General features: G+C 47.0%; 1 protein-coding gene across 3 annotated transcripts in view; it reads right to left on the reverse strand.

Moving 5' to 3' along the window:
• Positions 1–1,544: 1,544 nt before the first annotated feature.
• LOC139262845 (protocadherin-1-like) overlaps positions 1,545–26,539 on the reverse strand; it is a 422,377-nt gene continuing 397,382 nt past the window's right edge. For 2 of the 3 annotated variants that reach the window (XM_070878026.1, XM_070878025.1), the window contains exon 4: positions 1,545–2,730. In XM_070878026.1, coding sequence (XP_070734127.1) covers positions 2,345–2,730 — 386 coding nt within the window. In that variant the 3' untranslated portion in view covers positions 1,545–2,344. The remainder of the gene's footprint in view (positions 2,731–26,539) is intronic. The other variant, XM_070878027.1, reaches the window with a different exon arrangement.

Here is a 26,539-nt window from a genome sequence, read left to right on the forward strand (position 1 = left end):
AATCAAAGTATTATCGTTAAGACAGGCACTATCACAGAAGTCTGATGCCCACAAAAGGCTAAAATGCCATTCCACACGATGGGGTGTTTGCGTGGAAAGCTGACATCCTGACAAGTCCATGGCTCCGGCAATAAATCTTGTGCTCTGCGCTGAGAGAAGAGTGAAGTGCCCATGTTGATGGTGCCTGCCACATACATTTCAGCAAGAGCAGACGTCAAAACCAGCAACAGCTGTGACCATCCCAGAGGACCATGGACTGAGGCAGGGGCTGAGGTATACATCTCCCTTTCCAACGCTACGCTCTCAAATGAAGTGGTACCAGGGGACCACAATTGTCGTGCAAATACCGAAACTTAAAATGGCGGGGTGGGGGGGGGTTGCGGTCTTTTGCGTTTTTTTAAAAAAGGAAGGTAAAAAAACTGCGAGTGGTGGGAAAGGGTAACGGCCATGGTTGCTGTGGGTAGCAGAGAGAGCAAAGGTCACAACGCAATGCCGCTAATTCTAATGAGTCACGGAAAGAATCCTGCACTTACACACACACACACACACACACACATACACGGAGCAATTGTCATTGCTGCCTTTCAAATTATTTACACAAAGGGGCAAAAAAATCAACGCAACTCAAGATGGCTTTGCTTCGTGCCACTGAGCAACACGAAAGGTGGAATCGATTTAGTCTCCCAACCTCTTGAACCGTGCGATTCATATAATCATCTTCTGTCTTATATTTACACGAGAGCACAGCAATGGCTGTGCTGATTGGTCCCCTGCGGTTAGGGCGAACGTGTGCCAGGCGAGTGCTTGACAACGAGAGATTAAGCACTGAGGTGCCAAGTCTAGAACTACATGAGCGTAAGCTTGATCTTTTTTTGGTTTTCCCCTCCCCCAGCATCATCACCACCCACACAGATGGCATGAACCAATCATATCTGTCCGCACCCACCCTCACCACCACACACACTCACATACACACACACACACACCACCCCCACAACCACACACACACACACACATACACCCACCCCCACCACCACACACACACACATACACACACACACACCACCCCCACCACCACACACACTCACATACACACACACACACCACCCCCACCACCACACACACTCACATACACACACACACACCACCCCCACCACCACACACACTCACATACACACACACACACCACCCCCACCACCACACACACTCACATACACACACACACACCACCCCCACCACCACACACACTCACATACACACACACACACCACCCCCACCACCACACACACACACATACACCCACCCCCACGTGCACATACGCACACACACACACACCCACACACACACAATTACACACACACACACCCACACAAACATACACTCACTCACACACACATACACAATTACACACACACACAATTACACACACCCACACATACATACACTCACTCACACACACATACACAATTACACACACACACAATTACATACACACACACACACCACCCCCACCACCACACACACACACATACACCCACCCCCACGTGCACATACGCACACACACACACCCACACAAACATACACTCACTCACACACACATACACAATTACACACACACAATTACACACACCCACACATACATACACTCACTCACACACACACACAATTACATACACACACACACATACCCACACACACATACCCACACTCACCCCCACATACCCACACACACATACACACACCCACCCCCATATACACCCACACACACACACACATACACACACCCACCCCCATATACACCCACACACATACACACACACACACACACCCACACACACAAGAAACAAGAACACGAAAAGATAAGTGAAATAAAAAGAATCGATCGCATGCGGTTACGAAGTTCGGCAGCGACGGAAATGTTTAGTAGGTCACCGAAGTCAAGTTTTGGGTTGTTTGACCACTTGTGTGTTTTGTTTCTCCGCCGTTGACACCAGCTGGGCTGGAGGTTCCGCTAATGATGTGGACAACCCTGGACAATCTCTCTCTTAGGCAGTCCCCTCGGAGTCAAGGATGACTTGCTTCCACACGAATATGAGTTCTCAGGTGCCTGGACAATACGCAACCAGAACAGTCGCATTTCAATCCCGTCCACTCTTTGAAATTCAAGTGTGCCGTAGAATTGCAGTGCGGGCGATAAAGCCTTTGTATATGTGTGTATATATATAGATTGTTTGCTGTGTTTGTCCCGTACGTTTCTCTTTGTTGTCTATTTTCCTTCCTAACTCTTGCATTTCCGTGTGGTGAAAACGGCTTCAAACAGGCACAGAGCAGGCTCCGTCACGCCTCACAGATAAATTTCCCGCTTGGAATTGGGGGGGGCAGGGCCGGAGGCCTGCTGGTAGTCAGGGGGTTGGGTGAGCGGGATTTCCTCGTGGTCCGAGTCCTGGTCGGGCTCGTGGTTGGAACTGGGGAAGGCACTGTGCGTCGGTATGAAGCGGAGGTTGGCCATCTTGGCACTGCGGTCCTCCGTGAGCCCCGGACTCCCGTTGGTCAGGCGATCCTGGCTCCCCCGTTCTTCGTAAGGCACAAAGGTGGAAAGTTTGGGGGCGTTTTTCTCCTTCCTGTTGGGCGACGGTTGCCCCGGCATCCAGCAAGTGTCAGAGTGACCAAATTCTGTGCATTCTCTCGTACAATTGCCAGTCATAGCCACGTCAGGGAGCGGTCTGAGATCTAACGAGATGAAGGGAAAAAAAACACAAATTCATTAGTTTTCAGCCCATTGCCCGCAACGACAACTTGCATTTATATAGCGCCTTGAATGTGGTAAAGCATCCAAAGACGTTTCACAGCAGCGTTGATCAGACGGAATTTGAAACCAAGCGACATATTAAGGAGATTTACGGCAGATGACCAAAAGAGGTAGGTTTTGAGGAGCGGTTTAAAGGAGGAAAGAGCGGTATATAGGATTAGGGAGGGAATTCCAGAGTTTAGGGCCCAGACAGTTGAAGGCACGGGCACCAATGTCGGGGCAAAGGAAATCGGGGATGCGGAAGAGGCCAAGTTTGGAGGAAGGTAGAGTTCCCGGGGGGGTTGTAAGGCTGGGGTGGAGATTGCAGAGACAGGGAGGGGCGAGGCCATGGAGGAATTTGAACAGAAGGATGAGAATTTTAAACTTGCTAGACCGGGTGCCAATGTAGGTCAGCGAGCACAGGGGGTGATGGGCGAGCGGGACTCGTTGGCGTTAGGATACGGGCAGCAGTATTTTAGATGAGGGTGGAAGATGGGAGGCTGGCCGGGGGAGCATTGGAATATTCGAGTCTGGATACAGAAATATATTCAGCAGCCTGGGAAATCAGGATGTCAATTCAAGTTACTTTTCAACAGTGTGCTAAAGAAGACAGTGATAGAAAGTCTCCAGTCCTTTCACTGTGGAACACTATTAATCACGTTCACATTTTGTTCTGTTAATAGCTTTTCCGATCCTCCTTGCTGGTTATGTAGATAAGCTTACCAGAGAGTGCAGAACTGAGCAGAACCAGATGGGTTCTGAGGAAGAAGGCCATTTAATTTAATCCTTCCAGCACACCATCCCGCCCATGTCCCCATTACAGCCTCTCGCCATCTCTTGAATAAGTCCAGTGTGCTGGCCAGATGGAAGGGGTCAGATCCAAATCTGTGGTCTTTTGCTGAGATTTTTTTTTTAAATTTGTTCGCGGGATGTGGGCGTCCCTGGCCAGGCCGGCATTTATTGCCCATCCCTAATTGCCCTTGAGAAGGTGGTGGTGAGCCGCCATCTTGAACCGCTGCAGTCCGTGTGGTGAAGGTGCTCCCACAGTGCTGACTTGGTCATAACGGTTTGGTACAGCTGAGTGACTTGCTCGGCTATTTCAGAGGGCCGTTAAGAGTCAGCCACATTGCTGTGGGTCTGGAGTCACCTATAGGCCAGATCCGGGTAAGGACGGCAGATTTCCTTCCCTAAAGGACATTAGTGAACCAGTTGGGTTTTTATAACATCCAGTAGTTTCATGGTCACCATTACTAGCTTTTTAAAAAAAGTACAGATTTATTTATCTGAATTTAAATTCCCCAGCTGCCATTTGAATTCACTTCTCTTGATTAATAGTTCAGGCCTCGTGGATTACTGGTTCACTAACATAACCACTATGCTATCGAGATAACTAATGCCAACCACGTCAGCAGTGGGAAATGTCACCCAATGAGCAACGCTGGTACGTTCCAGTGTAAGATGACGAATATCGCCAGGATCAGGGCCAGTTATGATATCTTCATGATAAGAGTTGTCCTACAGACATTTTCCAGACTTGCCTATGAGCTTGGTACAGGAGGTCTGCTGGCATTCGTACAAGGAGTGGACAGAAACAGGGAGAAATTTGGGGGAGGACGAGAACAGAAAGTGGATTTAGTTCCCTGGGCTGCTTCACTCATCTTCTGCTGCCTCAGACGTTGCGATCGGAAGAAGTGAGACAGTTTTCTGGCCACGTACTCAGCCGCACAATGGGGAAATGCACAACCACGAGACAAACAACAACAGCCTGCATTTATATAGCGCCTTTATCTTAGTAAAGCATCCCGGGGTGCTTCACAGGCTCGCTGTCAAACAAAATTTGACACCGATCCAGATACAGAAGGGCAGGTGACCAAAAGCTTGGTCAAAGAGGTAGGTTTTAAGGAGCGTCTTAAATGAGGAGAGAGAGCGCGAGAGGGGCGGAGAGATTCAGGGAGGGAACTCCAGAGATAAGGACCTAGGCAGCTGAAGGTCTGACCACCAATAAATAACAGAACAATCTGGCTCTGGAACTATGGTGACATATTAGTGATGTGGGTATTCCAGAAAAATGAAAGAATGTTTTCGATTCTGTTTTTTTTCTCACAGGAAGGATAGAACAAATCAAACCCAGGGGACATGCAAACGAGACATGACCCCAGCCGGAAACATAACATGGCGCTTCAGAAAAGAGACTCTGGAAGTCATATACACTTGTTATGGTGAAAGAGGCAATACAGTTACTTGTTAAACGTGGGGTTTTTATTCGCAAGGGAGTCAAATAAAAAGGCTAGATTTAAGATCAGAAGATATTCAAGACCATTGGATGTGTAGTTAATTAGAATCATGCAGCACTGAAGGAGGCCTTTCAGCTTATCATGCCTGAGCGACCCAATTCATCCCACTCCCCAATTTCTTTCTCCGTAGCCCTGCATATTTCTTTCCTTTTCAATTATTTATCCAATACCCTTTTGAAGGTTACTATTGAATCTGCTGTCACCACCCTTTCAGGCAGTGCATTGCTGCCCTGATTAGCGATTACAATCATTAAAGGTGCTCAATGCTTTGCTGAAGTTTAAATGACGGAATTGGCACCAGGATCACCAGCCTATGGCCCGCCCTCAGCTTTTCCCCCTCTCGAGTTATGGCCAAATGATGAGCTTGTGAATGGAATCTAAAGACAACGGCCCTTACTGGGTAAAGGAAGACAAGGTACTTCCAAAACAACCTAGACCAGTAATTCATTACCAGTCACAGAGAAAATACTCTCTCAAATTGGCAAGCAAATTGCAGACAGTCGCATGTGAATGGGGCACAGCTGAAGACACACACACACACACACACACATACGAAAAATCATCCCGCTAACTGCTCAATCTAACGCAAAGCGGAGATAAAAAAGCACAGCAACTGAAAAAAGCGTACTCAGCAATTTTCTCTCTCAAATGCATTGATTGATGGCGCAATACAGTTGTACAGGTGCCAGTCACCCTCTGGCTCCCTGCCCACATGTCGATTATTAATGGTTGCATTTGGGCACTGAGTGTTGAAAGGCTGAGAATCACAGAATAGTATGGCAAAGGAGGCCATTCGGCCCATCTTTCGAAGAGCAATCCAGCTAGTTCCACTTCTCCTCGATCTTTCCTTAATCCCTGCAATTTTTTCTCCTTCAAGTCTTCGTCCAATTCCTGTTTGAAGGCTACTATTGAATCTGTATCCCCCACCCTATCAGGCAGTGCGTTCCAAATCCTGACTGCTCATTGCGTTAAAAAGTTTTCCCCTCATGTCGCCTCTGGTTCTTTTCCCAATCACCTTAAATCCCCGCCCTCTGGTTATCAGCCATTGGAAACCGTTCCTCTCTCTCCGAACTCTTAATGTTAAACCCCCTCTTCGCTGTCTCTGCTCTAAGGAGAACAACCCCAGCTTCTCCACTCTATCCACGTAACTGAAATCCCTGCTCCCTGGAACCATTCTGGTAAATCTCTTCTGTACCCTCTCCAAAGCCTTCACATCCTTCTTAAAGTGTGGTGCCCAGAATTGGACACAATACTCCAGCTGAGTATAACATTTTGGCTTTTGTACTCTATGCCTCTGTCTATAAATCCCAGGATCCCATCTGCTTTATCAACTGCTTTGTTAACCTGTCCTGCCATATTGAAAGATTTGGCCACAAGCACCCCCAGGTCTCTTTTCTTGAACCCCCTTTAAAATTGTAACATTTAGCAAGTATTGTCTCGTCTCATTCTTCCTCCCAAAATGTATCACCTCACAATTTTTTGCGTTGAACATCATCTTCATGTCTGCCCATTTCACCAGCCTGTCTATGACCGCTTGGCACCTATTATTATCTTCAAGAGGGTGGGGAGTGATTACAGACCAGCATGATCCAGCCCATGTTTGACATACACATATACATTTTCCAGTAGGGAGAGGAGGTTCACTGGATTATAATTTGGGAATTGGTCAAATATTGACGGGGGAAAAAAAAATGCAGGCTCTATGGGGAAAATGAGCAGGGGAGTGGGACTAACTGGATCGTTCTTTCAAAGAGCCGGCACAGGCATGATGGGCCAAATGGCCTCATTCTGTGCTGCATCGTTCTTTGATTCTACAAGCAGGGGATAAGCTAAGACAATTTAGTGCCGACCAGTTATTAAATCCTGGACTTTATGGTCAGTATGGCACCATACTCACTTTGGGCAGTGAAGTTACCAACTGAACCATTGGAGGGAGTTTGGCATAACTTCAGAAGCAAAAAAAAAATAATCAAAATACTGCGGATACTGGAAATCTAAAATAAAACCAGAAATAGCTGGAAATACTCAGCAGATCAGGCAGTACCTGTGGAGGGACACACAGCATTTCAGGTCAATGACCTTTCGTGAAAAAGGGGTTCCGATGAAAGGTCAAAGACCTGAAACGTTAGCTCCGTTTCTCTCTCCACGGAAGCTGTCTGACCCGTTTTTCCAGCGGCCCTTAATTCTAGAGACAGTCAGCGGGACAGGCAAAACCAACCCCTTCCGTTTAATTAAATGTTTAGAAACTGAAAATGAAGTTATATACAAGCTGCAGGCTACCAGGACTATTGACTACATTACCGGGCTATAAGTAATACTGAGGCAATAGCATATTATTAAAACAAAATCCAACCGGAGCAAACACTTGAGGTGCAGATCAGCCGTGATCTAATTAAATGGCGGAGCAGCCCCGCGGGGCTGCATGGCCTACTGCTGTTTCTATTTTCCACTTCAAAACTCTTCAGGATGTGATCAAGAAGCTCTTCGAAAAGCGATCATGAAAGCCATCAATTAAAATGTTGAACTGTGGCGAAGACCCCAGGTTTGGTACAGGATACATAAAATGAGGCTTTAGGTCCTTTTTATACAGATGTTGAGGTTGAGGATTGGGGGGCGTGGGGGGGCGGGGGGACCAGTGAGGATGATCGCCCCTCTGGTCCCCGAAGCATGGATCTCACAAGGACAGCGGCAGCCCCAGTATAAATCCTGCTGCAAAGCCTTTCTATTTTTTGAAACCGGGAAGCTTTCACAGCTGGATTGGTGTCTGCAATAGAGCTCCCCCGAGTGGACTACTGCTCCACCTAGTGGACAACCGATGTAATGCAACTACTGATGGAAATACAATAAAAGGGTCATGTGCAAAAGTCATATGATGACAGTTGGAGCCATCTTGTAGAGTGTGTTTGTTAGTGATGTCGCAAGAATATATCACATTGCCAGATGTGAGGGATCCGTGCTTCGGGTACGGGCTGCGCAAACACTCCTCTTGGGCCCAATACAGTAGCTTTGTGGTTGATGTGGATGCAATAACATCAAATTACACTGGGGCCCTTTTTGCGCAGCTTTTATTCTGATCTCTTGCATATCACCGATTTCCTTCGCTCCACCATTGGCGGCCATGCCTTCAACTACCTTGGTCGTAGCACTGGAATGCCCTCCCTAAACCTCTCTGCTCCCCTTAAAACCTACTTTGACCTAGTTTTTGGTCACTAGTCCTAAAATCTCCTTGTGTGACTCGGTGTCAAACTTTGGCTGATGAGTGTTTGAAGAACAGGATCTCAAACCCGGCACCAAGCTCATGGTCTACAGAGCTGTAGTGATACCGACCCTCCTATAAGCTTCAGAGACAATGTTCAGTAGGCACATCAAAGCGCTGGAGAAGTACCACCAACGTTGCCTCCGCAAAATCCTGCAAATCAATTGGCAGGATAGGCGCACCAACATCAGTGTTCTCGCTCAGGCCAACATCCCCAGCAACGAGGCATTGACCACGCTCAATCAGCTCTGATGGACGGGTCACATCGTCCGTAGCCCGACACTAGACTCCCAAAACAAGTGCTCTACTCTGAGCTCCGGCATGACAAGCGAGCCCCAGGTGGGCAGAGGAAACGCTTCAAGGATACCCTCAAAGCCTCCTTGATAAAACATCTCCATCGACTTTTGGGAATCCCTGGCCCAAGACCGCTCAAAGTGCAGGAGAATCATTTGGGAAGGCACCGAACACGTCCGAGTCTCTTTGTTGGGAGTACGCGGAAGCCAAGTACAAACAGCGGAAGGAGCGTATGACAAACCAAACACCCCATCCACCCATCCTTCAACCATCACCTGCCCCACCAGTGACAAGAGACTGCAGATCCCGCATTGGTCTCATCAGTCACCTTAAAACTAATGTTGGTGTGGAAGCAAGTCATCCGCGACTCCGGGGGACTGCCTAAGAAGAGAAACGCCATTCAGTCCCCTCCCCACCTCCTCCACCCCGACCTCCCTCAATCATTTCATCACATTAAAGGTGCTATGTAAATGCAAGGTGTTGTTGTTGCCAGTTGCCCTTTTGACAAATGGTCAAAATCTTGATGTCTGTAATGTGCTAGGATTTCAATCTGCAGCCGACCTCAGCTTTTATATTGGGCCGTCTGCAGGGCTCCAGTCACAGAAGCTCGTCCTTCACTGCTGTCAGATTTTCCAACACTGCAAGGTTGATCTTCAGCAGTGCAGAATCACGCATCCTACATTAGCGATACCACCTCAATATAAAAGCGACTTTTTTTTTAACGTAACTTTTGTTTTGCCAATTTCATTTTCTAATCGTAGATCTTCCCCGAGGTCGAGGAAAGTCCCATACGTGCCGGCAACGTAAAAAACAGAAAACTTGCTTCTAGGAAGAGGAGTAGGCCGTTTAACCCCGCGAGCCTGTTCCACCACTCCATTAGATCATGGCTGGTCTGAAAGCAAGTCGAGAAGTGGCACAAAGCTTTGGTTTTCAAAGTGCTGGAGGAGGCGGAGATCCCAGGGCTGAGAGAGCAGGAGAGGAGGGGACTGAGGGAGGAGGGTACTGAGGGAGGAGAGCAGGATGGGACTGAGGGAGGAGGAAAGGAGCAGGGCAGGAGCTGAGGGAAGGAGGGGACTGAGGGAGGATGGGACTGAGGGAAGGAGGGGACTGAGGGAGGATGGGACTGAGGGAAGGAGGGGTAAGGGAGGAGAGGACTGAGGGTGGAGGTAGGGAGTGGTGGGAAGGAGACTGAAGGAGGATAGCACTGAGGGAGGAGGGGAGGAGGATGGGACTGATGGAGGAGGGAGGATGGGACTGAGGGAGGAGGGGAGAAAAAGGTAAGTAAGGAGTCCCACAGTTCGAAGATCCTGGGAAAGAATGAGTTAGGTGTTGCAGATGGTGTAATAATTCTTAAGAGTTCAGGGTAGGAAATCAGGGTATGAATGTTTGGAGGTTCGGAGGAATGAGAGAGGGAAGTTCGCAGGGGTAGTGACCATAGTCGTATCGATAAAAGAGAAAAAACAGCAAGGTTTCTGAGAGAGAGGAGGTTGGAGGGTAGAGACGATAGAGTATTGTCTCATCAGGTGACAAGCTTCTGGCCAGAAATTAGTGGTCATCAATCACCTCATTGAAACAGTTCTGCTTTACTCGAAAATAGCCAGATAGAAACTGCAGACATTAGTATGTCCTAACAGTAACATGTACTAGGCCCGTAACCAAGGAAACAGCAAAGACCCTATAATCACTTCTTATTGATTTGCCATTTACTTCACTCTTGACAAAGAGACAATAGTGACTTCATGGGAGTTCAGCTGACAGAAGCCTCTGATTATCATTGACAATAACTCCAGACACAAGGGAGCAGTGGCCTTCTGTACTCTTGTTTGTTTTTATTTACATCTGCATGCAATTCTGATTTAGCAGCTTTTCGGTGGACAGGGGCTTTACGCAAAGGCCCTGTCCACTAACACTGTGGAAGCACAGCTGGCATCGTGTCACAACGACAGCAAAGGACAAAGCACCGAATCCTAGTCACAGCGACAACAACCACTTGCATTTCCATAGTGCCTTCAACGTAGCAACAATGCCACAAGGTGCTTCGCAGGAGCAAAATTTGACTTGCATTTCTCTCACATAGTTTGCACGCTGAAGAGTTTCGCCGCTAATGAATTTATTTTGAAGTGTAGTCGCTGTCATTATGTATGCAAGCAGGTCGGGCAATTTGTGCACAGCAAGCTCCCACAAACCGCAATGAGGTGAATGAGCAGCTGATCTGCCGGAGGCTGAACCAGACTGCTTGCCACCTTGGTGTCATACTTGACCCTGAAATGAGCTTCCGACCACATATCTGCGGCATAACCAAGACCGCCTATTTCCCCCTCCGTAACATCGCCCAACTCCTCCCTTGCCTCAGCTCATCCGCTGCTGAAACATGCATCCCGTTATCTCTAGCCTTGTCTATTCCAACACACTGCTGGTTGGCTTACCACATTCTACCCTACTTAAACTTTAGGTCAAAAAAAACGCGGCTGCCCAGCACCTAACTCGCACCAAGTCCCGCTTGCCCATCACCCCTGTGCTCGCTGATCTACATTGGCTCCCGGTTAAGCAACGCCTCAATTTCAAAATTCTCACTCTTGTTTTCAAACCCCTCCCGATCTCTGTAATCTCCTCCAGCCCCTCAACTCCCTGAGATATCTGCGCTCCTCTAATTCTGGCCGGTTGAGCAACGCTGATTTTAGTCGCTCAACCTAGGCCCCAAGCTCTGGAATTCCCTCCCGAAAGCTCTCCCCCTCGTTACCTCTTTTTCCTCCTTTAAGACGCACCTTAAAACCTACCTCTCATCTGCCCTAATATCTCCTTATATGGCTCGGTGTCAAATTTTGTTTGATAACGGCTCCTGCAAAGCACCTTGGAATGTTTTACTATGTAAAAGGCGCTATATTAAATACAAGTTGTTGCTGTTGTATATTGAACACAATATTGCCCCTTGGGTTTCAGTAAAGCGCGATGGTGGGCTTATGAACTTGACATAGTAGGTTAAATTCCCAGTCCCTTGCTTCCAACAATGCAGTAACCATTTTCCAGCTCAAGCTCCTTTCAAGCGATTTGCTGAGAGCAGTGATGGATGAAAAACACCCAGCAGTACAGTTATAGATTTTGTCCCTCCGATCTTGGCTTGTACATGGAGAAAACATTATAAGGTAACGGAGAATGAAGTGCGCATAGTTACAGGTCAGTCACTGCTGGTGGAAGCAATTTGAGATGATGATTCAACGTTAGCAGACAAGTCATCATCAACGGCAGTCCCTCGAAGCGAGGATGACTTGCTTCCACGTCAAAAAGGGATGAGTTCACAGGTGTTTCAAAGAAGGACCTAATATTCCAGGTCTGGAACTACACGTTGAAGGGTGGAAGATGCCTGTGTGTGGATTTTTTAAGGTGGGGTGGTCGTTGCACACCAGCCACCACACGGGCTTGACAGAGCTAGGTCTTGGTCCAGTGGCAAGGGTTATCCAGGACGACTGGAGACCAGCTCTGCTGCACGCACCTAGTGTGCACACATATCGCAGAGTGGGCTGACCCGTGCTGCCCCTGGTCCCTCGCCTCTTCTGGGCCCCGAACTCATGCCTCCCCCAGGTCCCAATCACATCCCTCCACAGTCACTTGCCGCTCCTGCACCCTGACCTTGATGACGTCCTTCTTCGCTGCTGTCGCCCTCCTGCGCCAGCTCGCGCTGTACCTTGCAGTGGGACGCCGTCACACTGTCCAGGAGCTGTCGCTCGCTGCTCCTTTTATGGCCCCGACCTGCGGCTGATGGTCTCTCGCAGGTCAGGCCCACTACGCTGTACTCGAGAATGCAGCACAAACTGTATTTAACTTAAGAGGAATTTTTTTCCCCCTTAACATAACAGCAGCAACAGACGAAACAATAAGCTTAGGGCCAACACTTGTTACACATAGAGACTTGCACACATTCACATGGGCTGTTGACAGTGACTGTAAACCCTGCTTGGAGCGGGGGGGGCGGTGGGGGCGGCGGAGAAGGGGAATTATATATGTGTCCTTTGTTAGTGAGACAGTAAGGAACTGTACATTAAAGCTGTGATAAACCAGATACCATTACAAAGGAGTCTTTTGTATAAATACATATACATGTCAACCTCCTTTCAGTGCTCAGTAGTATTATTGCTGATCTAACTGGAAACCGGGTCAGCTTTAAGGGTTTTTTGTGTCAGGTTGCTTTGCTTTCAGTACTGGGCTGTGCTTAAAAAAAAAAATCAAATTGCAGTTTGCTTCGTGTGAAGTGTAAAAGATTTTGCACTGTAACATTTACACATTGTGTAGACTGAGTCCTATTATTTTAAGATTTTTTTGTTTTCAGTTGGAGCAATATATTTTATTTTATGTGTATATTGCTTTTATACGTGCCGGGATGTTAATTCAGTTGGCCTTAAAATTGAATAAAATTAACATTTTACTTAATTAGCATGGGAGCACCATCACCTGAAAGTTCCCCTCCAAGTTACACACTGCCCTGACTTGAAAATATATCACCGTTCCTTCATCATCACTGAGTCAAAATTCTGGAACTCCCTCCCTCACAGCACTGTGGGAGTACCTTCACCGCACGGACTGCAGCGGTTCAAGAAGGTGGCTCACCACCACCTTCTCAAGGGCAATTACTGATGGGCAATAAAAGCCGGCCTTGTTAGCGACATCCACATCCCAGGAATGAATAAAAAAAATAATACTTACAGCACAGAAACAGGGATGTCTCCGAACTGTCATTCCTGCTTGTGGCATACAATAGGGGTCCCCCTATTGGACTACTGCTCCACCTAGTGGACTACTGTAGTAATGCAACTACTGATGTAAATAATAAAAGGGTCATGTGGCAAGGTCACATGACGACAGGTTCTGTTGGGGCCATCCTGTAGAGTGTATTTGTTCGTGATGTCGTCAGAATACTTTACATAGAACACAACCTCAAAACCTGTTAGGCCACAGCTTGAGTACTGCATCCAGTTCTGGTCACTACATTACAGGAGAGGGCGCAGCGGAGATTTACAAGGATGTTACCAGGTCTGGAGAATTTTAGCTATGAGGAAAGATTAGATAGGCTGGGATTGTTTTCTTTGGAACAGAGGAGGCTGAGGGGAGATTTAATTCAAGGTGTATAAGACTATGAGGGGCCTAGATAGAGTGGATAGGAACGATCTATTTCCCTTAGCAGAGGGTTCAAAAACCAAGGGGCATAGATTTAAAGTAGTTGATAGAAGGTTCAGTGGGGAGATGAAGAAAAAAAAATTCACCCAGAGGGTGGTGAGGGTCTGGAACTCATCATCTGAAATGGTGGTAGAGGCAGAAACCCTCATCACATTTAAAAAGTACTTGGATGTGTAATTAAAGCCATGACCTACAGGGCTACGGACCAAGAGCTGGAAAATGGGATGAGGCTGGGTAGCTCTTCTTCGACCGGCATGGACACAATGGCCGAATGGCCTCGTTCTGTGTTGTAATTTTCGATGATTCTACGTTTTTAAAACCAGCCTCACAGTATTGGGGAAGCAGGCCATGGGCTGGGAAAGTTAAGGCACTTGTATTTGTTGGCGTGCATCGGAGTTCAGATACACCATCTTGCACCATCACCACAGCCGCTCCGGAATGCAAACCGACCGGCTCATTTTCAACAGCAACTTGCATTTCTATCGCGCCTTTCACGTAGTCAGCTGCGGCTCAGTGGGTAGTACACTCGCCTCTGCGTCAGAAGGGCATGGGTTCAAGTCTCACTCTAGGGACTTGAGCACATAAATCTAGGCCTGCACTCCAGTGCAGTGCTGAGGGAGTGCTGCACTGGTGGAGGTCCTGTCTTTTGGATGAGAGGTTAAACTGAGATCCCTTCTGCCCTCTCAGGTGGATGTGAAAGATCCCCTGGCACTATTTTGAAGAAGAGCAGGGGAGTTATCCCTGGTGTCCTGGCCATTATTTATCCTTCAATCAACATCACTAAAACAGTTTATCAGGTCATTATCACATTGCTGTTTATGGGAGCTTGCTGTTTACAAATTGGCTTCTGTGATTCCCGCATTGCAACAGTAACTGCACTCCAAAAGTACTTAGTTGGCTGTAAAGCACTTTGAGATGTCAGGTGGTCATGAAATGTCTATCTTCTTTTGTTCAAAACATCCCAAGGTAGTTTAAAGGCGCGTAATCAAACACCATTTGATACCGAGCCACATAAGGAGATAATAGGTCAAGTGACCATAGGCTTGGTCAAAGAGGTAGGTTTTATGAGCACCTTAAAGGAGGAGAATGTTAGAGAGGCGGAGAGGTTTAGGCAGGGAATTACGGGGCTTCAGGCCTGGGCAGCTGCGTGCACAGCCGCCAATGGTAAAGTGATTAAAATTGGAAAGGCAGAAGGTGGCAGAATTGGATGAGCACAGATCTTGGAGGGTTGTAGGTCTGGAGGAGGTTACAGAGATGGGGGGGGGGGGGTGGCGGTGAGGCCACAGAGGGATTTGAAAATGAATTTTTCAGAGGCAAAGTTTTTCTCGCTGGCTCTTGAGCTCTAAATGTTTGACCACCCCACCAATGTACAGCAATGAATACTTTCACAATTCCTGCCCCAAATCCAATGTCAAACCCTGCACAGCTCAGAAACAGGACAATGTTGGTCAGGGCTCACTCTGAGCCAGGTGCTGTCAATCGTGGACATCTCGTGCCATTATCACAATAACAGGTTTGTGCAATCAGTGAGATGGCAAGAGGCAACTTTGTTATTTACTGCATTCAGTACCACAATTGCTGTGGCACTTGATGACAGCTAATTCCAAAGCACTTTCGCCTTCCTCTTCTTTTCAAGGCTCATTGGACAGGTTCAAGCCCAAGGTCACATATCAAGAACGTATCCGTAATTTCATTAATTGCACGCGACAACTCCTAGCCCGTAGAGTGGGCAATCAGAAAGATCAAATGTTTAATCATTTACATGCTTTGAAGTCTTGTTTCTCTCCCTCAGCGGGCACCATTCTGCAATTATTCTCAGTCTGGCTCCGTCACGACCGAGGCAAATACATAACCCTTGCAGGGTTGCCTCCGGCGCCAAGCCAGCCCTTGGAGGCAGCTCACCAAGCCTTCCCCACAGTGCAAGCAGCATTCTCCACATACTTCTACAGGCTGAATCCCACTTGGGAGGTTTTGTCCACGCAACTGTGGACTCCTCTCACTGCACATGCACCAGCCGTGGCTGAGTGGGTAGCACTCTCGCAGAAGGTTGTGGGTTCAAGTCCCACTCTAGAGACTTGAGCACAAAACCTAGGTGGATGCTCCAGTGGAGTGCTGGAGTAGTGCTGCAATATTGGAGGGGGGAATCTTTCGGACGAGATGTTCAACCGAGGACCCGTCTGCTCCCTCAGGTGGTTGTAAAAAAATGCCTCATCCATTATTTGGAAGAAGAGCAGGGGAGTTCTCCCTGGTGTCCTGGTCAATATTTATCCCTTAACCAACATCATTAGAACATGATTACTTGGTCATTATCACATTGATGTACAATTGGCTGCCGCATTTCCCACATTACAACAGTGACTTCACTTCAAATAGTACTTCATTGGCTATAAAAGGCTTTGGGACACCTTGAGATTGCAAGGTACTATACTAATGCAATTTATTTCTTCCAAATGCAAATGCAAGAGTCTCTCACCTGTTATCCAAAGGAGCCAAACGTTCAAAAATTGTACTTGAAGCCGTTCAGTACAACACAAATTGGCCACTGATATAACAGTAGTCAAACATACTGCCCTTTATGGATCTGAATAGATTGGTGAAGTTTCTGCCATTGAATTCACGACAGAGTCAAACTTCAGATCAGTACAGATTGAAGAGCGTCAACAGTCCATTGATTGGAAAGACTTGCATTTATACAGCGCATTTCGTGACCACCAGACGTCCCAATGCACTTTACAGACAATGAAGTCCTTCTGAAGTGTTGTCACTGTTGTAATGTAGGAAGTGCAGCAATTTGTGCACAGCAAGCTCCCGCAATCAAAAATGTTATAATGACCAGATTATCTCTTTGAGAGTTAACTATTGTCCAGGATACCGGGGATAACTCCCCTGCTCGTCTTCGAACAGTGCCATGGGATCTTTTCCGCTCACCGGAGAGGGCAGACGGGGCCTCGGTTTAACGCCACATCCGAAAGACGGCACCCCCAACAGTGCAGCGCTCCCTCAGCACTGCACTGCAGCGTCAGCCGAGACTTTTGTGGGACTTGAACCCACAACCTTCTGACTCGGCTCAGACTGAGCCACAGCTGGCACTGATTGATGGGAGAGCATGGGAGAGACAGCAGCGTAGGTAAAATTTGATCTGTTCCGCAGGGTGGGAGGCAGGGTATCCATGTTGACAGACCAATTAATATAGATAGCAAAATACTGCAAGTGCTGGAAATATGCAACACTCTTGCAATTATATAGGACCCTGGTGAGACCACCCCTGGAGTATTGTGTACAGTTTTGCTCTCCTTACCTGAGGAAGGATATACTTGCCATAGAAGGAATGCAACGAAGCTTCATCAGACTGATTCCTGGGATGGGGGGGGATTGTCCTATGAGGAGAAATTGAGCAGACTAGGCCGATATTCTCTAGAGTTTAGAAAAATGAGAAGTGGTCTCATTGAACCATACAAAATTCTTACGGGGTTTGACAGGGTAGATGTTTCCTCTGGCTGGGGAGGCTAGAACCAGGGGTCACAGTCTCAGAATAAAGGGTCGGCCATTTAGAACTGAGATGAGGAGAAATTTCTTCACACAGCGGGTAGTGAATCTTTGGAATTCTCTACCCCAGAGGGCTGTGGAGGCTCAGTTGTTGAGTATATTCAAGTCAGAGATCGATATATTTTTGGATATTAAGGGAATCAAGGGATCTGGGGATACTGCAGTAAAGTGGAGTTGAGGTCGGAGATCAGCCATGATCTTATTGAATGACAGAGCAGGCTCGAGGGGCCTAATGGCCTACTCCTGCTCCTATTTCTTATGTTGTTATAAGGATTATACTGGAGGCACACAGCTAGGTCAGTCAGCATCTGACCAAGTGTTCGCACCTTAAAATAAACTTGTCTGTCTCTCCCCAGACGCTGTCTGGCCAACTGTGTGCTTCCAGCATTTTCTGTTCTCATCTCATTTGGCGATCTGTGCCGAATGAACCAATCTTAGTTGGTGCAGTAGTTGGGAGTGCAATTGGCCTCAGCACTTTTTGGGGAGGTTTCCAGGAGTGCAGTAACCATCGATGGACGCTGTGCGACGATTAGGAAATGGGTTCAAGGCCTGGTGTGGTGCCTCTGCAGTTGACTGTCCTGTCAATACCACCCCGTCTGGATCCACCCTTGGAAATGGCTGCTTGGCAAGTAACCGCAGGGTAACCGACACCTCTGAGAATGTACAGCAGCAAAGAAAAGAGAGTGCCTTGCACAGGGAGTACGCTGAAAGAGTGCTGCCCTGTCGGAGGTGCCGTCGCTTGGCTGAGGCGTTAAACAGATTCTGCGCCCTCCGGTGGACATTACACACCCCGCAGCACTATTCAGAAAAAAACGCGTCCTCCTCGGTGTCCTGTTCAAAATTTATCCCTCAACCTACATCAGATTATCCGGTCATCATCACATTGCTACTTGTGGGAGCTTGCTGTGCGCAAGTCGGCTGTCGCGTTTCTCCACATTGCAGAAGTGACTACACTCCGAAAGTACTTTATTGGCTGGAAGGCACTTTGGGATGTTCGAAGCTCGTGAACAGTTCGATATAAATGAAAGTTCTCTTTTTACTACTGAGTTGATTAAGGAAGTCAAATAGTCTTTTGATTTGCCCCCCCCGCCCCGCCACCTCCCTAGCCCACAGAATAGTGGCGATATGCTGACACTTCAGACCGGGGAGCTACATGTCAATAATAATACGGCAATGGCAGAAAATGCAATGAAAAGACTGGCTTTTATATAGAGCCTTTAACGACTGGCTTTTACAGCAAATGGAGTACTTTTGGTGTGTAGTCACTCTTGTAATGTGGGGAACACAGCAACCAATTTGCACACAGCAAGCTCCCACAAACAGCAATGTGATAATAACCAGATAATTTGTTTTTGTGATGTTGATTGAGGGATAAATATTGGCCCAGGACACCGGGGATAACTTCCCTGCTCTTCTTCAAAATAGTGCCATGGGATCTTTTACGTCCACCTGAGAGGGCAGATGGAACCTCGGTTTAACGTCTCATCCAAATGATGGCACCTCCAACAGTGCAGCACTCCCTCAGCACTGCACTGGAGTGTCAGCTTAGATTTATGTGCTCAAGTTCCTGGAGTGGGACTTGAACCCACAACCTTCACGACTCAGAGGTGAATGTGACACCCACTGAGCCACAGCTGGCACTGCGACAAAACTGTCCATTGTACCATCGCTGGAACTAAACAGAGTTAACACCCGCAGCTCTCACAGATATAAACTTCTGATCGCCTTGAACAAAACAAGTGGAGCGGAGGAAAAGGAACTTCAAAGGTAGTTGGAGAACTTATTCTGCTTCCCCGCACTGGTGGGCGACGACTCCATTTGTAAAGCTGGCCGGCGACACACGAAGATCAATGAGCTGTGAGTTGGGAATTTATGAGCCTAAACTGAAACTGACATGTAAATCACTACAGAAAGGATTGGGAGCCAGTGCAAGTCAGACACGGAGGCAGTAAGGAACTTGATTTGAAGTGCTCACGAGAAGTTTTATTGCAGTACCGGGGTTATATTGGTCTGGAGTACCAGGTTGCTAATATTTCAATTTTACCACCTGCCTATTTGTTCTAAAGATTCTATTTAACCTGAATTGTTGCATGACTTTTCGCCATCCCTTCCAATTTTCTTCTGGGGAAGAGTAATTTTAACTTAACCCTCCTGGTGAGAGACTGATGCCACCAAGTCAACGGGATGCGAATTGGACAGCGTGTGAAACAACCGGCCGATCTGTGGTGGCATCACAATTTCCCACCAGGCGGGGTCATATTCCCACCCCCCCTGCCCCCGCCACATGTATCTGCCAGAAGTTTACAAGTTCAAGTCCCACTCCAGAGAGTTGAGCACAAAAATCCAGTGCAGTGCTGAGGGAGTGCTGCACTGTCGGAGGTGCCGTCTTTCAGATGAGACAGTAAACCTGAGGCCCCGTCTGCCCTCTCAGGTGGACAATGTCTGTGGATCGAAGTTTATCCAAAGCTTTCTGGACAACTGTAAGTTAATTTAATCCAACCAGAGGAAATTAACCAAATCAAAACCCTTCATAAAACATAGGATTACATCGGATATACAGCACAGAAACAGGCCATTCAGTCCAACCAGTCCATGCCGACGTTTATGCTCCACTCAAGCCTCCTCCCGTCTTTCCTCATCTAAATCTATCAGCATAACCCTCTATTCCCTTCTCTCTCATATGCTTGTCTAGCCTTCCCTTAAATGCACCGATACTATTCGCTTCAACCACTCCCTGTGGCAGCGAGTTCCACATTCTCACCACTCTCTGGGTAAAGAAGTTTCTTCTGAATTCCCTATTGGATTTCTTGGTGACTATCTTATATTGATGGCCTCTAGTTATACTCTGCCCCACAAGTGGAAACACTCTCTCTGTATCCACTCTATCAAAACCTTTCACAATTCTAAAGACCTCTATTTGGCCACCCCTCAGCCTTCGTTTTTCAAGAGAAAAGAGACCCAGTCTGTTCATCCTTTCCTGATTATGTATACCCTCGCATTTCTGGTATCATCCCCGTAACAACTACATTAATTTTCTGCTAATCCGTCTCTACGGCAATGGCGATAATGCCAGTATCTCTGGACTCTATGGTTTCTCACTCTGGTGAAGCTCTGTTTTTGACACTCTGTGGCTTTAAGGTCTTTTCTATAATAAGGCTCTCAAACCTGCATGCAGTATCAGCTATCGTCCAACCACCGCCTTGTAGCAATACATCATTATCTCTTGCTCCTTGTGCTCAAAGTTCCTTATTTATAAAACCCCAAATGCCATTGGCCTTTGTAATAGCTTCATCTGTCTTCACTCGCGCCTTTGAAGAAGTTGCAATCACGGCTTCAATTTTCTGGCAGTCGTGATCAGGGAAAGGGCTGTAGAGGTCGGTCACCTCTGCATTATCAACACAGGTTTTCTCGTTGCAAACGTTAAATGACTGAGCATGTACTAAATCTAAAGTAGTCGGATATTTCCCCCCCCCGTGCTCCCCTGCTCTCTGGAAGTATCTTCATTCCTTTCACAGTGTCAGCTGTGTCTCTCTCTCTCTTTTCTATGAGGCAGAAGGTTGCGGGTTCAGGTCCCGCTCCAGGGAGTTGAGCCCATAATCCAGGCTGACACTCCCAGTGCCGTTCCGAGGGAACGCTGCGCTGTCGGAAGTGCAGTCTTTTGGATGAGACATTAAAACCGAGGCGACATGAAAGATCCCACGGCCAGTATTTCGAAGAAGAGCAGGGAACATCGCCCCAGTGTCCCGGCCAATATGTATCCCTCAATCAACATTACTGAAGCAGATTATCTGATCGTTAAAACGTTGCTGTTTGTGGGAGCTTGCCGTGCGCTAATCAGTTGCCGCGTTTCCTACATTACAACAGTGACTGCACTTGAAAAAAGTACTTTATGGGCTGTAAAGCGCTTTGGGACATCCTGAACTTGTGAAATGTGCCATGTAAATGCAAAATCTTTCTTTTTTCCCCCCCTTCTCAAAGAATTCATTAATAGTGGGTTGCTGATTCAAGGAGTCCAGACAAGAAGCCTTGTCGGTTTATTTGACAATGGTGGAGGCATCACAACAACAACTGCTTGCATTTATATAGTGCCCATAAAATGCAAAACGTTCCAAGATGCTTCGCAGAAAAAAAACTGATCCTGTTCCCCAAAAGTGTAAGTTATCCAGAAGGGATAGTGATCAGGAATTAAGAACTCCTGTTAATTATTCCGATCTCCTTCAGGATAATGCCCCAGCTGAGAAGGGGAATGTGTTGGAACTGGCAGTCAGCGAGACACGTTGAGACCAGCTCTCTCAGCTGAAGGAACCGGGATTCCAACTGAAGGTAGCAATGGGCCCTAAAGGCCAATGGACCAGAGAAGAGCTGGCAAATCTCACAAGGCCCACAAGAGATGGGAAAAGGGCGGGCCTGGATGCTTATATTTCTACCTGCAACTGATTGGCGAAAAAGTGCTGTGGCTGCAAAACACAGTGCACACAGATCATGATGGCATGCACAGTAAGCGTGATGTCGTGCACAGTAAGCGTGATGTTGTACACGGTAAGCGTGATGTCGTGCATAGTAAGCGTGATGTTGTTGTACAGAGATCATGATGTCGTGCACAGTAAGCGCGATGTCGTTCACAGTAAGCGTGATGTCATGCACAGTAAGCGTGATGTTGTGCACAGAAATCATGATGTCGTGCACAGTAAGCGTGATGTCGTGCACACTAAGCGTGATGCCGTGCACAGAGATCATGATGTCGTGCACAGTAAGCGTGTTGTCGTGCAGAGATGATCATGATGCCGTGCACAGTAACGGTGATGTCGTACACAGTAAGCGTGATGTCGTGCACAATAAGGGTGATGTCGTGCACAGTAAGCGTGATGCCGTGCACAGTAAGCGTGTTGTCGTGCACAGTAAGCGTGATGTCGTGCACAGAGATCATGATGTCGTGCACAGTAAACGTGTTGTCGTACACAGTAAGCGTGATGTCGTGCACAGTAAGCATGATGTCGTGCACAGTAAGTGTGATATCGTGCACAGTAAGCGTGATGTCGTGCACAGAGATCATGATGTCGTGCACAGTAAGCGTGACGTCTTGCACAGAGATCATGATATCGTGCACAGTGATCAGGATCAGTGAGTCAGTAATTCTCTCTGTCAGGACTGTGCAGTCCTTAAAACCGATTACAAATTTTCACCAGTCATTTAAAACACTCAGGCCAGGCACCAACCGAATCGTGCTCCATACATTAATCAACAACAACAACTTGTATTTATATAGCGCCTATAGTGAAACATCCCAAAGCGCTTCACAGGAGTACTGAGACAAAAAAATTGACACCGAACCACAAAAGGAGAGATTAGGGCAGGTGACCAATAGCTTAGTCAAAGAGGTAGGTTTTAAGGAGCGTCTTGAAGGAGGAAAGAGAGGTAGAGGTGGAGAGGTTTAGGCAGGGAGTTCCAAAGCTTGGGGCCTGGGCAGCTGAAGACACGGCCACCAGTGGTTGAGCAATTATAATCAGGGATGCTTACGAGGGCAGAATTTAGAGGAGCGCAGACATCTCGGGGGGTTGTGAGGCTGAAGGTGATTACAGAGATAGGGAGGGGCGAGGCCATGGAGGGATTTGAAAACAAGGATGAGAATTCTGAAATCAAGCTGCTTAACCGGGAGTCAATATAGGTCAGTGAGCACAGGGGTGAAGGTTGAGCGAGACTTGGTGCGAGTTAGGACACAGGCAACTGAGTTTTGGATCACCACTAGTTACGTAGGTTAGAATGTGGGAGACCAGCCAGGAGTAGTAAATCTGGAATAGTAAAGGCATGGATGAGGGCTTCAGCAGCAGATGAGCTGAGGCAAGGGCCGAGACTGGTGATGTTATGGAGGTGGAAATAGGTGGTCTTAGTTATAGAAACATAGAAAACAGGCCCTTCGAGCCTGCACCACCATTCAATATGATCATGGCTGATCATGCATCTAGCTTATCGATTCCTCTCAGTATCTTATATAAGTTTCAATAAGATCACCTCTCATTCTTCTAAACATCCAGTGAGTATAGGCACAACCTTTCTTCATAAGTCAACCCCTTCATCTCAGGAATCAACCGAGTGAACCTTCTCAAAGTGTCAACCTTGGCTCCGAGGTAGCACTGTCGTGCTGCAGGTGTGTGGTTGAATCTCTTTTCGGGATCAATTATGACACCAAGGTTGTTAACAGTCTGGTTCAGCCCCAGACAGTGCATTAGTGAGAAACGACATTTGCTCAGAAGATCAAGATGTTGAATCAGTTTGGGTGGAGATAAGGAATAATAAAGGGAAAAAGTTGCTGGTGAGCGTAGTCTATAAGCCCCCAAACAGTAGCTACACTGTTGGATGGAGTATAAATCAAGAAATAATGGAGGCTTGTAAAAATGGAATGGCAATAATCATGGGCGATTTTAACCTTCATATTGGACAAAGCAAATTGGCCGGGGTAGCCTTGAGGAAGAGTTCATAGAGTGTATCCGGGATAGTTTCCTTGAACAGTACATTGCGGAACCAACCAGGGAGCAGGCTATCTTAGATCTGGTACTGTGTAATGAGGCAGGATTAATAAACGATCTCCTAGTAAAGGATCCTCCAGAAATAAGTGACCATAACATGGTTACATTTCAAACTCAGTTGGAGGGTGACAAAGTTGGATCTCAAACTAGGGTCCTAAGCTTAAATAAAGGAAACTAAAAAGGTATGAAGACAGAGTTGGCTAAAGTGGATTGGGAAAATAGATTAAAGTATGGGACGGTTGTTGAGCAGTGGCAGATATTTCATAACTTGCAACAAAAATATATCCCAATGAGAAGGAAAGAGAAGGGATAACCCTCCGTGGCTAACTAAGGAGCTAAGGGATTGTATCAAATTGAAAACAAGGGCATACAGTGTGGCCAAGACTAGTGGGAGGCCAGATGATTGGGAAACTTTTAAAGGCCAGCAAAGAACGACTAAAAAATGTTAACGAGAGGGAAGGTAGATTCTGAAAGTTACCTCGCATGAAATATAAAAACAGATAGTAAGAGTTTCTACAGATACATAAAAAGGAAAAGAGTGGCTAAAGTAAATGTTGGTCCCCTAGAGGATGAGACTGCGGAATTAATAATAGAGAACAGGGAAATGGCAGAGACGTTGAACAAATATTTTATATCGGACTTCAAGGTAGAAGACACTAAAAACACCCCAACAGTGGATAATCAAAGGGCTATATGGAGGGAGGAACTTAATATAATCACGATCACTAAAGAAGTAGTACTCGGTAAAATAATGGAACTAAAGGCGGATAAGTCCCCTGGACCTGATGGTTTACATCCTAGGGTATTAAATTGTAATCTATCGAAACATATAAGATAATGAGGGGTCTCGGAAAGAAGGATGCAGAGAAGATATTTCCACTCATAGGGGAAACTAAAACTAGGGGACATAGTCTAAGAATAAGGGTCTGCCCATTTAAAACTGAGATGAGGAGGAATTTCTTCTCTCAGAGGGTTGCAAATCTGTAGAATTCTCTGCCCCAGAGAGCTGTGGAGGCTGGGTCATTGAATACACTTAAGGCGGAGAAAGACAGATTTTTGAGTAATAAAGGAATGAAGGGTTAGAACATAAGAAATAGGAGCAAGAGTAGGCCATATGGCCCCTCGAGCCTGCTCCGCCATTTAATACGATCATGGCTGATCCGATCATGGACTCAGGTCCTCTTCTCTGCCCGATCCCCATAACCCCTTATCGGTTATAAGATTATGGGGAGTGGGCAGGGAAGTGGAGCTGAGTCGATGATCAGATCAGCCGTGATCTTATTGAATGGCGGAGTAGGCTCGAGGGGCCAAATGGCCTACTCCTGCTCCTATTTCTTATTTTTCTTATGGGGAGAGGGTTGGAGTCAGTGTCCAGGGAACTGAGTTTGTGGCGGAGACTGAAAACAATGGCTTTGGTTTTCCTAATATTCAATTGGAGAAAATTTCTGTTCGTCCAGAACTGGATGTTGGACAAGCAATCTGACAATCTAGAGACCCTGGAGGGGTTGAGAGAAGTGGTAGTGAGGTAGAGCTGGGTGTCGTCAGCGTACATGTGGAAACTGACGCTGTGTTTTCGGATGATGTCGCCAAGGGGCAAGATGTAGATGAGAAATAGGAGGGGGCCAAGGATAGATCCTCGGGGGACACCAGAGGTAACAATGCGGGGGAGGGATGAGAAGCCATTGCAGGAGATCTTCTGGCTACGATTAGATAGATAACAATGGAACCAGGCGAGTGCAGTCCCACCCAGCTGGATGATCTAGAGATCTAACTCCATATTCAACAGAACGTCTGATTGTTGCTACAGATCAAACAAATTCCTGAGGTACCTTCTTGTAAGGAGGACGCTAAGAGGCTGCAGGGTGATTTGGACAGGTTAGGAGAGTGGGCAAATGCATGTGGATAAATGTGAGGTTATCCACTTTGGGGGCAAAAATACAAAGGCAGAATAGTATCTGAATGGTGGCAGATTAGGAAAAGGGGAGGTGCAACGAGACCTGGGTGTCATGGCTCATCAGTCATTGAAAGTTGGCATGCAGGTACAGCAGGCGGTGAAGAAGGCAAATGGTATGTTGGCCTTCATAGCTAAGGGATTTGAGTATAGGAGCAGGGAGGTCTTACTGCAGTTGTACAGGGCATTGGTGAGGCCTCAGCTGGAATATTGTGTTCAGTTTTGGTCTCCTAATCTGAGGAAGGACGTTCTTGCTATTGAGGGAGTGCAGCGAAGGTTCACCAGACTGATTGCAGGGATGGCTGGACTGACATATGAGGAGAGACTGGATCAACTGGGCCTTTATACACAGGAGTTTAGAAGGATGACAGAGGATCTCATAGAAACGTATAAGATTCTAACGGGACTGGACAGGTTAGATGCAGGAAGAATGTTCCCGATGTTGGGGAAGTCCAGAACCAGGGGACAGAGTCTTAGGATAAGGGGCAGGCCATTTAGGACTGAGACGAGGAGAAACTTCTTCACTCAGAGAGTTGTTAACCTGTGGAATTCCCTGCTGCAGAGAGTTGTTGATGCCAGTTCATTGGATATATTCAAGAGGGAGTTAGATATGGCCCTTACGGCTAAAGGGATCAAGTGATATGGAGAGAAAGCGGGAAAGGGGTACTGAGGGAATGATCAGCCATGATCTTATTGAATGGTGGTACAGGCTCGAAG

Source organism: Pristiophorus japonicus, chromosome 4 (assembly GCF_044704955.1).
Source record: "Pristiophorus japonicus isolate sPriJap1 chromosome 4, sPriJap1.hap1, whole genome shotgun sequence".
Lineage (NCBI taxonomy): Eukaryota > Metazoa > Chordata > Chondrichthyes > Pristiophoridae > Pristiophorus > Pristiophorus japonicus.